At 45.5% G+C, this 16,761-nt stretch overlaps 1 protein-coding gene across 4 annotated transcripts in view; it reads right to left on the reverse strand.

Annotated features, from left to right (window-relative positions):
• MGAT4A (alpha-1,3-mannosyl-glycoprotein 4-beta-N-acetylglucosaminyltransferase A) overlaps positions 1–9,677 on the reverse strand; it is a 238,187-nt gene extending 228,510 nt beyond the window's left edge. For 2 of the 4 annotated variants that reach the window (XM_033948957.1, XM_033948959.1), the window contains exons 1-2: positions 8,957–9,080; positions 8,541–8,790 (exon numbers count right to left, since the gene is read on the reverse strand). In XM_033948957.1, the coding sequence (XP_033804848.1) occupies positions 8,541–8,634 (94 nt within the window). In that variant the 5' untranslated portion in view covers positions 8,635–8,790; positions 8,957–9,080. Of the gene's footprint in view, positions 1–8,540; positions 8,791–8,956; positions 9,081–9,514 lie in introns of those variants that run through there. The other 2 variants (XM_033948958.1, XM_033948960.1) reach the window with 2 other exon arrangements.
• Positions 9,678–16,761: the final 7,084 nt, after the last annotated feature.

Raw genomic sequence — 16,761 nt, forward strand, 5'->3', positions numbered from 1 at the left:
TGACTGTGCATCCAATCTTTCTTCCCTTCTATCAGCCTGTATGCTTTCTCTCCTCCACACCTCATTCCCTCCCCCAACTTTTTCTTCCTCTCTCCCTGACCTTTCTTTCTTTCTTTTTTTCTGTTTCTCTTCTTTCCTTCTGTTTCCCTGCCTGCCCCCTTTCTTTCTTTCTCCCTGCCGTTCCCCAAGCCACTGCCACTGCCATCGGGGAACAGGACCCACCAATGGATAACAGGCCCCAAAGCCGACGCCGACGCATGCTCTCCCTGACGTCAATTCTACAATCGGAGAGGAAGTTCCGCCCAGCCAGGCAGCGATTGGCTGGCCCGAACTTCCTCTCCGACTGTATAATTGACGTCGGGGAGAAGAAGACTTATCGGCTCCATAGATTAGATCGCCAAGACAAAGTGAGTCCTGGGTGATCGACTCACTTTGCCTTGGCGAGCTACTGGCGCCCCTGCCTCGGGCCCCCTGTCAGCTCCGGGCCCGGCGGCCCTGCGGCACACCAGGCAACATCTCGCGGCACACTAGTGTGCCGCGGAACAGCGGTTGAAAAACACTGCTCTATACCATTTGAAAGAGGGCAAAAACTTCTTAAATTTGTAAAAATATTCTGGCACAAGTGTCAAACCTTAAAAAAGGAAGTCATATTGAGCATTGGAAAATAATAATAATAATTAACTAATAAAAATAGTACACATTTAGGGCTCCTTTTACTAAATTACAATAGTGGTTTTAGCGTGCGCTTAGTGCGCGGAGAATTGCCACATGCGCTAGATGCTAACGCCAGCATTGAGCTGGCGTTAGTTTTCCCACATAGCACAGGGGTTTGCGCTCGCTAAAAATGCTAGCGTACCTTAGTAAAAGAGGGGGTTAATTTTCCCCACCACCAAATTTCCCCATTCCGCCCCACCCGGCTACTTTTTCATGCCACCCGGCTGGAAAAAATTTCTGGGGAGAACACTGCTAAGGACACTGCTGAAATTTTAGAACAAATGATGTTGGAGCTGAGATCTATAAAGGAATTGCTTCAAGATAATACTATTAAACTAAATACACTGAGAGAAGAAGTTCATGATTTCTCTCAACAGATGAAGGTATGTGATGCCCGGACTAAGCAGTTAGAATGTTGGGTTTCAGAGGCTGAAAGCAGTTTGAATCAGTTTCAAGATGATCATAAAGTAGTGATACGTCTCACAAAAGAGCATAAGGATAACAATAACTGAAGCAGAAGAAACAACATCAGGTTATTGGGTCTTCCAGAAGAGGTAGAGGGCTCACATGCAATCAGTTTTTTTTAGAAGCTCTCCCTCAAACTGAAATATCTGTTGGAAATAAAGAGAGCCCATTGGAAATAAAGAGAGCCCACCGCATACCTTCACGTGCTAACAGACAAAAATGTCCCAGACCCATGATTTTCAGGGTACTTCGATTTCAGCAGGCTTTGGATATCTTAACTACTGCTAAACAATAATTCTTCTTTTACCTGACTTCGCTAAAGCAACTGCTAATTTGAGGAAACAGTTTCTTCTTCTCTGACCTCAGCTGCAGCAGTTGAGGGCTAAGTATGGGCTTTTGTATCTGGCTGTCATGAAGATCACTTACAATAATAAAACCAGTCACTATGATGATCCGACTAAACTGCAAGAGTATATTAATCAGCATTTGGAGCCTATGACATAGGGAGAGGCAAGTGTCAGCATAGCTATCGCTAGCATTCAGCATTTTCAGTTGGCATAACTTATGTCAGCGAAGGCCTATGGGAAATTATATCAATCTGACTCTGGCATGTGAATGCAGATAGACCCTGAGGGCAGGGAGACTGTTTTAAGTAGCCCTGATTGAATCATGATTAGCTAAAAGGTGTTAATATCTGATTAAGAGGGTGCTTAGGACAATGGGTCCAGGTGCAAAGTTAATCAGAAACTATTGTCAGAGACAGACTGGAAATACATATATGACCATAGCCTATTCTTCGGCTGTCTAGCACAAGTTTACTAAGGAGGGGGAGATTTAACTTCTATTGAAGCTCAATAGTTTTCTATATTCAGAATAAGATTCCAAGCTATAAAAGCCTCCTTTCTGCAACACATCTGCAGCTCTAGCTCTCGCTCTCTCTCTCTGTCTATCCTTCTCTTTATCTATGGAACATGAAGCTTAGACCATCACCCCATCCCCCTTTTCTCTCTCTCTCTGCCTTTCCCTGGAACTTCAAGCTTCCTTCTGGACTCTGTAAGGCAGGGAAACTGCTTTGCTCTCTACTTAATTGTAATGCTTCATTGTAATACTTCAGAATATTGCTTTTCTGTAAGACTATTTCTATAATATATTCTTTATGCAATCACCTCTGGCTGTGCCTCTTTGATTCTACTTCCTGGTGAATCTTCAGTGAGGGAACTGAACCTGGGACCTGGCATTTGTAAGGGCGCCTCTCAAGTGACCCCACCAACCATACATTGTAGGGGCCACTAACAAACCTGACGGCAAGGAAATACCGGATTTATTTTTCAAGTGATAAATCTTTTTGTTTCATTTGGATTTTTAATGTAAACAAGATGGAGACGCCTGTTATGTGAACTGTGTATGCCAATCTAATAGGGGCTTTGGTGTGATCGGGGCAAGGATTGCCTGATTTTTCAGCTTCAGCTCACATATTGTGAATGGTGTTTCCATGGAAATTGAGTTGGCAAAGCAGGTGAGCTTTGTTTGGGATGGGTGCAGTTCTGCTGGAGTTGTGTGGGCATCAGAGACCATTACATTACATTGATGTCTATCCCACCAATACCTTTCAGTTCTAGGTGGTTTACAACAAGAAATTAGCCTGGCTATTTCCAGGGAGATTACAAGGTTGATAGCTATAGTATGCGTTGGGATCTGAGAATGGTCGATACGGGTTGGTTAGATCATTTGATCAATTTCTTGAATAGTATGGTTTTCAGTTCTTTCCTGAATGTCAGCTTTGCCGTGACAGTGAATAGAGCCAAAATGTTCCGGTGTTATCGGTGGGGAAGGAGTAGATTGCTTGAACCAGGAGAGTAGTGACCTCTTTACGGATGGCTGTTGCAGATTCTCAGCATTTCAGAAGCTTGTACATTATTTGTGCAAGCAGCATACAAGCATAAGTCTGAAGATACGTGTTTATATAAAGAGGTGAATAAACAGTTTGCAGAGGAGAATTAAATCTGTGACAAAGAGAGCAGTAATGGTAATGAGGATTGTACTAACTGCTGTCCTATCTGTAACATGCCTTCTCAGCACCCATTGTGGCATAGTCTCATTTTGAGGGCAAAACCCATGCTAAGAACCTGAAGATAAAAGAATAAGGACACTATGGAGAAACTATTTTCAGCAGAGCACCCCAATAAACTTTGCTGGTCCTTTTGTGCCCCCTAAAAATAAAAAGTTAGGACTCAGACTCAGCCAAGTTTTGTGGACTTTGCCATACAACATTCAACAACCCGCTGATGGCCAGACGGCATCATGTGGACAAGAAACACAAAAATAGGATATGACATAGTATTCAAGCTCTTTATCCACAATTTCTGGATCTTCTAGCACTTCCCCATCTTCATTACTGTGCCCTCTTCTTTGGTGGGAAAGGGACACCACTGTAGCATATCTAATAGCTCTGAATTTATAGAGCACTACTACCTGGCTCATGTCAGTGGATCCCAGCACAAGAATTGTTTTAAATCTATGCTGATTGGAGGTTTCCTACTGCAGGAAGGGGTTGAGCAGCATCAGTATGAACCAGCAGCAATTATATATATTGTAGAAGAAGTGACAAGCTCAGACGTTTACAGCTGCTTCAGGGAAGATCAAGACTTCTAGGGCAGATTTCCTTTTCCCAGAATGCTGTCAAGGAGCCAAAATGTCAGCTTATAATGGTTCCATTTTCCTTTCTCCTCCCTGTTTACAGTGCATATTTAGAGAAAGAGTAGAAGTGTGTGTCTGCAGATTAAGTTGGGAAGATGTTTGCAGCTTGTTTTAGTTCATCCCTTCCCAGGCACTTTTCTGATTTGCTCATGTTATTGCTAGCAAGCCTTACATATAATCTTTGTATGAGCATAATTCTCTCTGTCTAGTACTGGGCACCTGTTAAAGCATTCCTGTATCAGATGGCTGTTTAATCATTTACTGTAATATTTATTTTATTTTGTTATGTTCGTTAATGTTAGGTTTTTCTGTAATAATATATTATTAGATAAGCTTTTCAGGGTTTAAATTTATAATTTGTAGTTCTAAAAAACTATGTCTTAGTTTATTTAGTATGTCTGTTTGAAAGGCTATATATTCTTATTAATTCATTAATTTTATTTATTTGAATAAGGGACGATGAGCTTTTGTTATTATTCTATTGATTTTTGTAATACCTATTTTATTATCAATTTTTATTTATTATATTAAGATTATCAGGATTATGATTTTGAGAACTCTTCTTATAAGATTATTGTTTGTTTTTTTAGTAGGTTGATGTATTGAGCTCTATATAAGTTGCTGGTACTATATAGGGTTATTCTAAGGGGTCCTGTTACTAAGCTGCTTTAGGGCATTAATGCGCAGAATAGCACGCGCTAGACGCTAACACCAGCATTGAGCTGGCATTAGTTCTAGCTACGTAGCGCGGGGTTAGCACGTGCTAATCTGCTGCATGCGCTAAAAACGCTAGCGCACCTTAGTAAAAGGAGCCCTAAGTTTTTGGGCTCCTTTTACGAAGGTGCGCTAGCATTTTTAGTGCACGCACCGGATTAGCGTGCGCTAGCCAGAAAACTACAACCTGCTCAAGAGGAGGCGGTAGTGGCTAGTGTGCACAGCATTTTAACGCGTGCTATTCCATGCATTAAGGCCCTAATGCACCTTTGTAAAAGGAGCCCTTTATCTTTAATAATTTTTTTTTTTGGTCCAGAAGGCAGATAATTAATAGATTAATTTAAGATCTTTCCTAAGGATAGACGTATTAACTTATTTAATTCATTAAAATTGATATTAATATTATTTTAGTTTTTATTTCTTTAATTATTTCTATTGCTGGTAATAACCAATAGATTGCGTATGATGTCAATATATTGATATATTTAGCTTATTCAAGATATTGGTGATATTTATTGTTATTTCAGATTTTTTGCTTTCACTATCTATTTTGTTCACAGTGCTAATAGCTAATGGATTATTTATTAGTGTTCTCCCTAGGGCAGAGGTAGGGAACTTCAGTCCTCAAGAGCCATATTCTAGTCGGGTTCTCAGGATTTCCCCAATGAATATGCATTGAAAGCAGTGCATGCAAATAGATCTCATGCATATTCATTGGGGAAATCCTGAGAACCCGACTGGAATACGGCTCTCGAGGACCGGAGTTCCCTACCCCTGCCCTAGGGCCTTTTAGCCGAGTGCTCCGCCCGGCTAATTTAGATGACCGCCCAGCTGTCATCCGATCACGAATCCTACTGCTGCCGCCACTAAACAATATATATATTTTTTTTGTTTAAATTTTCTTTTATTAAGAAAAGAAGAATACAAAGAAGTAAACCACAATCTGAATACAAAGAACCAGGAACAAATCAAAACACAAGACAAAAGGGTCTACCGCGTGGTTTCTGCGCGGAGACAAAAGATACTCATCAAAAGCCAAGAATAACCCACCTCCCAACCCCACCCCTCACCCCCCAAGCACTCCAGTGTCAGAAATTCAGAAGAGCACTTCGGGCACCCGGACACAAATTGTCCCAGACCGGAGCCCAAATCGCTCGGAATTTCCTCCAATGACCAGGGCCACTTTTCTTAGTATCCAAATATTCATACTTCAACAAAGTAAACAGTTCATTTTTCCACAATGTGAGGGTAGGCACCTCGGCCTGCCTCCATAACAAGAGGATACATTTACGAGATAACAAAAAAGCCTTCTTCAGCAACAGGGAATTACCCCTAGAAAGTCCCAAAGAGGTAAAGTGATAAAAAAGGAAAACCTTCGCTCCAAGGGGAAGTCGTTTCTTTAAGATCGTCTGTAGATGAAGGCCAACAAAAGACCAGAAGGTTTGTATTCTGTTACAGGACCAAAACATATGAAACAAACCAGCAGGGGCAGAACGGCATTTAGGGCATGCAGCATGAGTAGCAATACCAGCCACCTAGGCCTTATATGGGGAAATGTAAAGTCTCAACAAGAATTTATAGTGCTGTTCCTGCAACACCACCGAGCGAGTCAGTCTCGGAAGATGTCGCATGAGGAGATGCAAATCCTCACCAGTGATCTGCTCAGTAGAGGCAAGGTCCAGATTCCAAACAACAGCCAGTGCATAATTCCAAGGTACCGAAAAACTGCCCGAGCTGATCTGATGAAAGGAGATACTCATACTGATCGAATGGGACAGGGTCAAAGTCTCCCAAACCATGTCCGCCTTATCTTCATGCAAAGTAGAGCGATCCAGGGAGTGCAGATAGTGACTGACTTGACCATAGGAAAGCCAATCCCGAGCCTGTACAACACCCCGAGCCTGGATTTAGTTGGACTAAATCTCTAACGCGGGGAGCATGAGCAGTTGGATTTAAGGGGGATTTCCTTGATACAGCCCGTTTGGGGCGAAACATAGATCTATGTCGGAGAGCCTACCCCCACCCGCGTAGATGAAGATGAGTATCTATTTTGATATATATTTGCACTAAAAATATTTAAAGTATTTATATATTTAAAAACTATTATAGAGGCCTATGACGACCATGGGTGCCAATTAAGTCTGTATGATCTAAAAGTTTAGTGGCATACGGAATGGTACCGCTGAGGTCTGTTAGCATGAGAAATTAGAAAGTGTTAAATGCTTGAAGACTCCTTCTAGTAGTTATTTATTGCTTTAAGAAAAAGGAGATCTGAAATAACTGAGCCTGTTAGTTTTGACTTGTTCTTTCAAAGAGCATTTGAGAGGGGGCAAGACAATAAGATGTTGGACCAGGTGGGGAAGGCATAAGAAGATGCTCAATCATACAGGAGGCGATAACCTGCCAAAGCGGGAGTCTCCTGCTGAATGTAGTAGACTCAGCAAGTCTGAAAGCAATTCTATAAATATTCCACCTCCATCTCTACAATACCATCATCTTATCAGCAACCAGTAATGACTACACTTCTCCCTCCGTATTCGCGGTGGATACGTTCTGGCTGTAGACACGAATAACTTTTCAATATGTTATTCACGGTTTTAGGAATCTACCACCGTTTTTACTAATGAAACAGCAAATAACTTCCCAACAATTTGGCTGCTTTGTGGCTCTTGGTTTTCTTGGGCAGTAGCACAGCCTGGGTGTTAGACAGGACACCGCCCTGCGCGATGGTGACTTTCCCCAGCAGCTTATTCAGTTCCTTATCGTTGCGGATGGCCAGCTGCAAGTGCCTGGGGATGAATCGAGACTTCTTGTTATCATGCACGGCATTGCTGGCCAGCTCTAAGATCTCAGCGGTCAGATACTCCAGCACTGCTGCCAGATAGACCGGGGCACCGGCACTCACATCCTCAGCATAGTTGTCCTTTCTCAGCAACCTGTGCATGTGTCCTATGGAAAATTGCAGCCCTGCTCGGGATAAGCGAGTCTTGGCCTTAGCTCGAGCTTTCCCTCCCTGTTTGCCGTGCCCAGACTTTTTTTTTTTTTCTCAAACTGTCTTTGTGAGAATAAAAGAATCCCAATCGCTTCAGTCCCTGAACTTTTATACTTTCCTAAAACTTCACTATCTCGCTTTTGATTGGTTAAACGAGTTCAGCCCCCCCTTTGAGGCTGATTATCATCCAAGGTTTGCTCGCGGACCAATCCCACTCTAGAAAGTAACCCAAGGATATTGGCAACACTTAGCTAGGTCCTATAGCAAGGAAAGGTGCGATTTCAGGGCAGGCAGCAAGCAGCGATTTCAGAGCATGTAAGCAGTGATTTCAGGCATGCTGGGAAGAAAACTTACAGTACAGTAATAGTAAGTGATAAACTTTTTTATCGATACTTAATTAAAGGAAAAAACTGTAGTGATGATGTTTTTGGGGGCGGAGTCAGCGGCTGAAAAATCGCAAATAATCGAAACCGAGATATGGAAACCGCGAATACGGAGGGAGACGTGTAATTCAAAAACTCTTGCTTTGTTTAGAGCAGGTGTGTCAACGTCCCTCCTTGAGGGCCACAATCCAGTCGGGTTTTCAGGATTTCCCCAATGAATATGCATGAGATCTATTAGCATACAATGAAAGCAGTGCATGCAAATAGATCTCATGCATATTCATTGTGGAAATCCTGAAAACCCGATTGGATTGCGGCTCTGGAAGAGGGACTTTGACACCCCTGGTTTAGGGCAATGCTCTGTATCCACCGGTTTCAGCTTCCACTTGTCATATACAGTTGAAATCAACCTCCTTTGTAGATGGGCTAATACTGACTTAACACAACAGAAATCTTACCTTTATTTCGTGCCCATCTACAACACAAAGATTGACATTTAGCTTCCCCTTTCTAACCCAACTCTTTTTGATACTTATAGTTGGCAACCGTAAGCAAAAGATCGCCTCCCCACTCACCTTTGCCATTCTGCCACGCCGTGTACCAAGAAAGGCTGAGAAGCGAGGTGATAAAAACGAAGACGGTGGCCACCCTTCCATTGCGGAGCCGCATCTCACTCCACCATCCCTGGGGCTGCCGGGGGGGCTCCGCCGCTACCACCTGAACGAGCTTCCGGGCATCTCTACGGAAAGTGCGGCTCTCCGACGCCCATGAAAAACCAGTAACTGCTACACACACCTTCTGTCACACGGCTACTCCTACACCAGCCTATTCCAAGTGAAAAAAAAAAAAAAGACGGCTGTAAGAAGCCTGAAGGAAGTGTTGCCAGCAAAGGCGCTGTCGCTGCGCTCTGCAACCAGCGGGCAATGAATGAAGCCGGCAAGCAAACGCAAAGGAAGCAAACGTCCTCCCCAAAGAGGCAGCGTCCACTAACGACAATAGTGGGCGGCCTGTATCCGACTCGAATACAGGACTGCAATTCGCCGCCAAACACGAAAGCTCAGGCCAGCTCTCCCTGCAGGCATCCTGCTAGGCGCAGCATAGTCTTCACCCGTGCGCCGCCTCGGCTACTCCTCCCTTTCTACCCGCCCATTCTCAGAATCAGGCCGAGCCATTGCTCCACCTTCTGAGACCGAGAGAATGACGAACGCCTCCTCTTCGTCGACATTCGCGGGCTCGCGCAACCTAGGCTAGGAAACCAACGGCTTGCTCTGACCAATCGGAAACGGCGAAGCGTCGTTTGGTCGGGAGATCGAATCCTCGCGAGCTCGGCGGTTAAGGGTGATGTTCAGTTGCAGGGTGCGCGGAGTGGTGTGTAGTTAGGAAATTCAACAGGAAGCGAGACGAGTAGTGTAATTAGGAACATGGTAAAAAAACAGGATCCTCATTGACTTTTATTGAGATCCCTCCAAACCCAGACCCGTGTAAGTGCAGTGGCACCATGCAACACAATGGAAGATGCCAAGAGTAAAACTCTGCAGTATCTACTTACCTGGGCCCATATGGAAAAATTATATTCACTTGGTAGGGATGCACATAGTCTCCCTGTGATTGTAGGCAGCTTGGAAGCTCTGTGCCAGCTACAGCGTCCATAAATGTGTGGCAGTTTAATGTGACATTAAAGACAACCGAGGAAAGCATTTCGTGCCTAAACACGGGCCTGTTGGGTCCTTTATATACCTTTTGGCTTTACTTGCATTGAAATTGTGTTATTACGGTATTGACTACTGCAATCAAGATTTTCTTCTAATAAAGGCCTCGTGAATACAGAGCATTGCAACCTTTGTTTTTTACTTTTTGGATCGGTCACCTGTTACAGCAGTGGTCTCAAACTCGCGGCCCACCAGGTACTATTTTGAGGCCCTCGGTATGTTTATCATAATCACAAAAGTAAAATAAAACAGTTTCTTGATCATATGTCTCTTTAGCGATAAATTACAATATTATTAAGACTTAACCAAAAGGAAAGATTTATAAACTATAGTTTTACCTCATGCATAGTTGTCATTTCTTTAATAAGACATTAATTATTTTTTTCTGAGGCCCTCCAAGTACCTACAAATTCAAAATGTGGGCTGCAAAGGGTTTGGGTTTGAGACCACTGTGTTACAGGGATAATTAGATTCCCCTCTCTCTTTTTTTTCCTGCACTAGGGGGGAAAAAAAAAGCACTAACAGATACCAAAATTGGTGGATGTTTTAGCACCCCCTGCTCCCCCTATTGAACAAGCTCCACATTGACCAGTGTAGGCTTGATTATCCAATCTTCACTTATTTGACCCATCTGGCAGAACTCTTGGTTACATTATCATGTAAGTTATCTTTATTGTGCCAGCTTTACAAGCTGGAAGGAGGCCATTATTGATATGAAACCTTTACAAGCTGGTAGGAGGCCATTATTGATATGAAACCATGCTTCTGTTGCATATACACAGAAGTCAGTATGTTAGCTGTTGATTCCCATTAGCAGAAGGTTGTCACTTAGATCTTGAACTCCTCTCCTGCAACGGAGAACAGTTTTCTTTCTGCAAGCAAACTCAGAAGTGTATTTTTGTACAATCCCTCTGGAGCCTGAACTAGCGGGTAGTGCATCCATTCCAGCTTTAGCTGCAAAACCAACCCCCTCTGCAAGGTCACCTGTGCAGCCACTCCCCTTGAAGTTCAGTTTGATTCTGCAGCCTTGCTGAGAACTTATAGTTTTCTTCTCATGATTTTATTTAGTCCTCGCTTTGGAGGTGCAGCGTGCCAACAGTTTTCCTACTCCCGACTTTCTGCCCCTTCCTAAAGAAAAATATGCAGCCAGGTCTCTGGCGGGCCCCCCCCCCCCCCCCCAATTCGGGGAACGGTTTTTGGCCTTCTTTCTGGAATGGCAAAAGGTAATCTCAGCCCAGTGAGTCCTCGTGCTCAGGAAAGGCCTTTGACTACAGTTTTTCCAGCCTCTGCCAGAATTCTTCTTATCCCCTTCTGTGGGAATTCCGGACAAGGCCAGCCAGGTGCAAGCCACGGTGCAGAGGTTGCTGGATCAGGCTGCTATAGAGCCTGTCCTAAAAGGAAACTGGAGCACTGGGAGATACACCATTTACTTCATCATGCCAGTGAAGGACTCTGAAGATTGCTGACCAATTCTGGACCTGAAGGCAGTGAACGCCATCCTATGAGTTCCACATTTCCAGCTGGAAACAGTGCGTTCAGTGATGGCAGCAGTGGCGCCCGGGGAGTTTTTGGCTTTCTTGGACTTCTCAAAAGCATACATCCACATCTCGATTTTTTTTGTTTCGTTTTTTTTCCGGATCATCGGTGGTTCCTGAGGGTGCATGTTCTCGGGAGGCACTTCCAGGTCACGGCGCTGCCCGTCGGGTTGGTGTCGGCGCCCAGATGATTCACCACAGTCATGGTGGTGGCTATCCATCTGCGCTCGCTGGGTATGTAAGTCCATCAGTACCTCAACAATTGGCTGATCAGAGCTCCCTCTTTGGTGGAAGGCCCTTGGCGGTTCGCCAAGCGGTGACTGCTGGACAGTCTCAGCTGGGTGATCCATCTCACATGTCGCCTCGAGCTGCCGCAGGACTTGGATACGTGGGAGTCCAGTTCGATGTGGGCAGGAACCAGATTTTTCTGACGGAATCCGGGATGATCAAGATATGGAGTGCAGTCGGGACATGTTAGTGGCTCCAGCCCCGACAGCCTAGCAGTATTTGCAGGTATTGGGTCTCTTGGTGACGATCATAGTTGTGATCCATGGGCAAGGGCTCACATCCGTCCTCTTCAGTTGTCCCTTCTATCCCGGTGAAATCCTAAGCAGGATGTGCTGGGGTGAAATTGCCATTCTCACCTTGACTTCTTCCCACCCAATCATGGTGATATCAGTGATGAGCATGGGGAAAGATTTCATCAAGGTGATGGAAAACAGATAAGGAAAGTTCAATCCCAGTATGATGGGAGACTATTGTTGGTTCTTGCAAAGAAAGATGAATGTACAATACAAGCGTAAAAGCAAGTGTCTCAAAAATTTGTGATCATGATGACATCACTTTTGTGCGAGTTGAGAGGTGTAAATATAAGCTGTAACATGTCTCCTAATTGTCTTTGTGTTTGTTTTCAGAGTAAACTCGACGGCTGTATGGTGTTGTGGTTGAACCTGGTTACTCTGTACAAAGGGCTCCTTCTGCGCTTCTTGGACTGGGTGCCCCTAGCGACGGATGCCAGTCTCTCCAATTGGGGAGCAGTTTGCCGGTCTATGCCAGTCCACTGTTGGTGGACTGTATTGGAGAGCAAATGGTTGTTCAATCGGCTGGACATGTGTATGGTCTGTCTGGCCTGCTGCGATTTCAAGGGATTCTGTGCGTCTTCTCGGACATTGTGCCAGTGGTTGCCTATGTCATCTTGTCAGAGGGGCACGAGAAGTCCCCTGTTGAGCCTAGAGGCTTGGATGCTCGTTGCCTAGGCGGAGAGGCGTCTGATGGCCTTGTCCGCTCATGTGGCAGGGGTGGACGATGTTCTGGTAGACTTCCTCAGTTGTCAGATTCTGGACCCGGGAGAATGGTCCCAGCCTGGGCTAGCGTTTGAAGCTATGTTTCTTCGGAGGGGTCACCCCACCTTCGATCTGATAGCGTTCTTGGGGAACCAGGAGGTGAACAGGTTCTTCAGCCACTGACAGGAGGTCAGCAGGGCAGGGCTCGGTGCTCTGGTACAACCATGGACTGATGGGGAACTTCTGTATGGCTATTCCCCGTAGCCTATCATAGTATGCGTTTTGGGTTGGGTGGCATCCTGAGTCAGTGAGGGGTCTGTGTCTTCCTTGCCATCGGAGATTGCTCACGCAGGGCCCGATAACCCTTCCTGTTCTGGACAGCTTGGTCTTGCGACCTGGTGATGTACGCGTGGCCTTGAGGGCTAGGGGCTTCTCTTCTGCTGTCATTGCCATGTTTCTTCATGGCAAAGGGAATTCGACAGGGTTAGCCTCCACGAAGGCCTAGAGGTGCTTTTCAGACTGGTATGCAGCAGTTTATGTGGATCCTTTGGCCCCATCGGTGGCGCCTGTTCTGGCCTTCCTGTGGGCTGGCCTCAGGAAGGGTCTCGCGGTTTCTTCTTCCAGGTCCCCGTTTCGGAACTGTCGTGTTCAGGTCTTTCTTCTCTCGGGGTTTCTCTGGTGTCTCCCCCAAGATGTAGGCTTCTTAAGGGGGGGCAGGAAGGCTGTGGCTTCCCTTGCAACTGCCATGTTCTCCAAGAGATCTGAGTCTGGTTCTCCACTCACTGGCTCGTCTGATCTATGAACCCCCTGGATGGGATTTCTCTGAGAGATGTTGCTGTCAAGACTGATTTCCTCGTTACTGTCGCTTCTGCTCAGGGTCTGTCAGAGCTTCAGCCTATGTCATGCAGGGATCCTTTTCTTCGCATCACCGAGTCTACGATTGTTTTGAGGACCGTGTCTTCTTCTGCACGTGGGGTCAGCAGTCCACAACACCCAGGTAGTTCGGCTACCCACTTTTGTTCTGTCGGGTTCCAAGTTTAAGACCCATGTTTTGGGGTCTCTGGAGGTGCAGCGTCTCCTTTTGAGATGCCTTGAGGATGCTAACAACTACCGTCTGTCAGACCATCTGTTTGTCCTGGCGGGCTGCTTCAGAGGCTACCTTCTCACGTTGGTTGCGGGCATTTCCGCGGCCCTTGTGGCGGCAAGGAAGCTGCCTCCCCTTGGCATGAGGGCTCATTCTACCAGAGGAAGGTCTTCCTCATGGGCTGATTCAAGTGGTCTCGCCTAAGGAGGTTTGTCAGGCGGCCACGTGGGTTTCCCTTTATACATTTTCTTGGTTTTACCAGCTTGATGTGGCAGCTATGGGTGATGCGGCCTTTGACCCTTTTGTTCTGGCGACGGACTCATTGGGCCCCCCTGAGATTTGGGATTGCTTTGATACGTCCCGCTAGTTCAGGCTCCGGAGGGATTGTACAAGAATGAAAGATTAGGTTTCTTACCTCTGCTAATCTTCCTTCTTATAGATCTCCTCTGGAGGATGAACTCCCGGCCATCTGTTTTGTCCAATTTGCAGGTCGCCTGCCAGTAACTGGTAAATTGGCTTTCTCTCTTTGACCAGCCTGCTAATATTTCCCTGAGTGTCCTTTTATTTAAGCTTATGGGGTTTTAAGGGACCTGGGGTAGTGTCCCTTCTGCTTTTTAGGCTGGGTCTTCTTTAGTGACCTGTTCCTCAGTTTTGCAGGTGTGAAATGTTTCAATTTCTTATTATCCTAACTTGGCCTTTTTTGGGCATTTGATTATGTATTTGGTTATCATAAGCAGCATTGATTTATATCGGGGGAGTCCCCGCACCCCTTCTCTTTTTCTTGTGTTTCCTGTTTGTATTAGATACTCCTGGCTTTGTTACCTACTGAACTTCAAGGGGAGTCGCCGCACAAGTGACCTCGCAGAGGAGGTTGGTTTACTAGACAACTGCCCACCCTCCATCATGAAAATAGCTCCCCCTCCTTTCAAAGTAGAGCTCTTCAACTGGGTCACCCTCTGCCTGTCCACCAGTTACTTCCCGCTGGAACTCGGCCACATCCTCATATCCCAACTATCAAAAACCCCAAAGAACCACTCTCCACAGCCACCAACTACAGACCTATTGCCAACATTCCCTTATTCCTCAAAATCATGGAAGGCCTTGTCAACCGGGACCTCATGTCATACCTCGAGAAGTTCGACATCCTCCATGTCTCCCAGTCTGGATTCCGCACTAACTACAGCACGGAAACCGTCCTAGCGTCACTACCTCCTCCAACTATTCTCCCAGGGAAACAGCGCTCTGCTACTCCAGTTCGACCTCAGTAGTGCCTTTGACCTGGTAGACCATGACATTCTGCTTAGTTGCCTCGATTCCATAGGCATTTCGGGACAGGTACTAACTTGGCTCACAGGCTTCCTAAAAAACCGCACCTACCAAGTCCACAACGAGGGAACCTACTCCCATACCTGGTCTAACCCCTGTGGAGTTCCACAAGGCTCCCCCCTATCACCTTCCCTATTCAATATCTATATGGCTTCACTGGGACACATGTTATCTGCACGAAAGCTAAAATCCTACATTTATGCAGATGACATTACAATTGTCATCCCCTTCTCCTCACTGTCACAAGCAACAAAACAGCACATCGCTTCAGTACTCACCATGGTCGAACACTGGACCACCAGGTTCAAATTAAAACTAAATCCAGAAAAGACTAATCTCTTCCTTGCAAGTCCCAATCACAAATTAACAACCACCACCCTACAACTCAACGGTCTCACTTACCCTATCAATCCCACCATCAAAATCCTTGGAGTCATCCTAGACCGCTGCCTGACCTTCAAAGACCACACCAATGCTCAGGTCAAAAAATGCTTTTACACCCTCTGGAAACTCCGTACCATCAAACATTATTTTGACTTCCCCTCCTTCAGACTGCTGGTCCAATCCCTAATCTTAAGCACCCTGGATTACTGTAACATCATATATTTGGGCTCCTACAAGAAAACCATCAAACGTCTGAGACTCATTCAAAACACCGCCATTCGCCTAATCTATGGCCTCAAAAAGTCGGACCATATCAGCCCTTACTACAGAAAACTACACTGGCTGCCAATTGAAGCGAGAGTCATCTTCAAATTCGCCTGCCTCTGCTTCAAAACCTTATCTGGCTTGTCCCCGATATATCTCTCTCACCACTTTGCGTACCCAGTCACCACTCGCACACGCAATGCCTATCTGTTTACCTACCCATCCCCAAAGGGATGCACCTACAAAAGATTCCTCAATAGAACTCTCTCGTTCCAAGCTGGCAGATGGACAGACTGCCTGACCACCCTCAACTCATCTGCCCCATCTTACCCTTACTTCAGGAAATCCCTCAAATCTTACCTCTATGATAAATTTCTCGAACCCCTCCCCCCCCGAATAACCAAACACTACTAGAATAACCAGAATGTAACTATCTTTGCATAATAATCAATTTCAACCGCATTATACAGTCTCTTGCATCTTATCCTGTTCTATAAGTCACTCACACTGTATTTTCACTGTATAAATATCTCCGCTGAATATGTACAGGCTCTTGCATGGTAAATCTGCATTGTATCTTCGCTATATAATCACCCATGCCGAATATGTACAGGCCCCTGCATTGTAAACTGCGCTTCCTGGCTTTGGTGCTTGGAAGTCTCCTTAGGCTTACTCTGCCGTGGAAAGGACACAGTCCTTTGTGGGTGGACTGCTGCTCCCAGGCCAATCTCTTTGGAGTATCTGTAGAGCAAGCCTGCTTGGTGTTCCTTAGAAGCTAAGGGTTGAATGCAGGTTGTGGGGCCCCCTGAGTAAGAACCCCCTTGATATCAGGGAGTCGGCTGCGTAGTTTCTCCTCCCCGTCGCTTCATGAGGAATTTTGGGGGTGGGAGTCCGTGGTCAAAGTCTGTTTAACCAGCAGCCAGATTTCCATCGATGGTTGAGTTTCTGGCAATCTCTGAGGCAGAAATCCTTTCCCTGCAGGCAGGCTGCTACAAGCTAAGAGGTACCAGAAGTCACAATGAGGAACATAACATAAATCTTTATATACTGCAAAAGCCTTTCAGTTCAAGGGAGTACATCCATTATTCCCTATTAGAGGGGGAGGGTTGTCTGAAAATTTTGTTTTTAAGGGGTTCTGGGATTAGGATTAGGTTCTTCCTCCTCAAAAACCCTAAAATTGCTATTTTTTTATTTAGCGCCAACAGCACATA

The sequence above is a fragment of the Geotrypetes seraphini genome, chromosome 6 (genome assembly GCF_902459505.1).
Source record: "Geotrypetes seraphini chromosome 6, aGeoSer1.1, whole genome shotgun sequence".
In the NCBI taxonomy this organism is placed as follows: domain Eukaryota; kingdom Metazoa; phylum Chordata; class Amphibia; order Gymnophiona; family Dermophiidae; genus Geotrypetes; species Geotrypetes seraphini.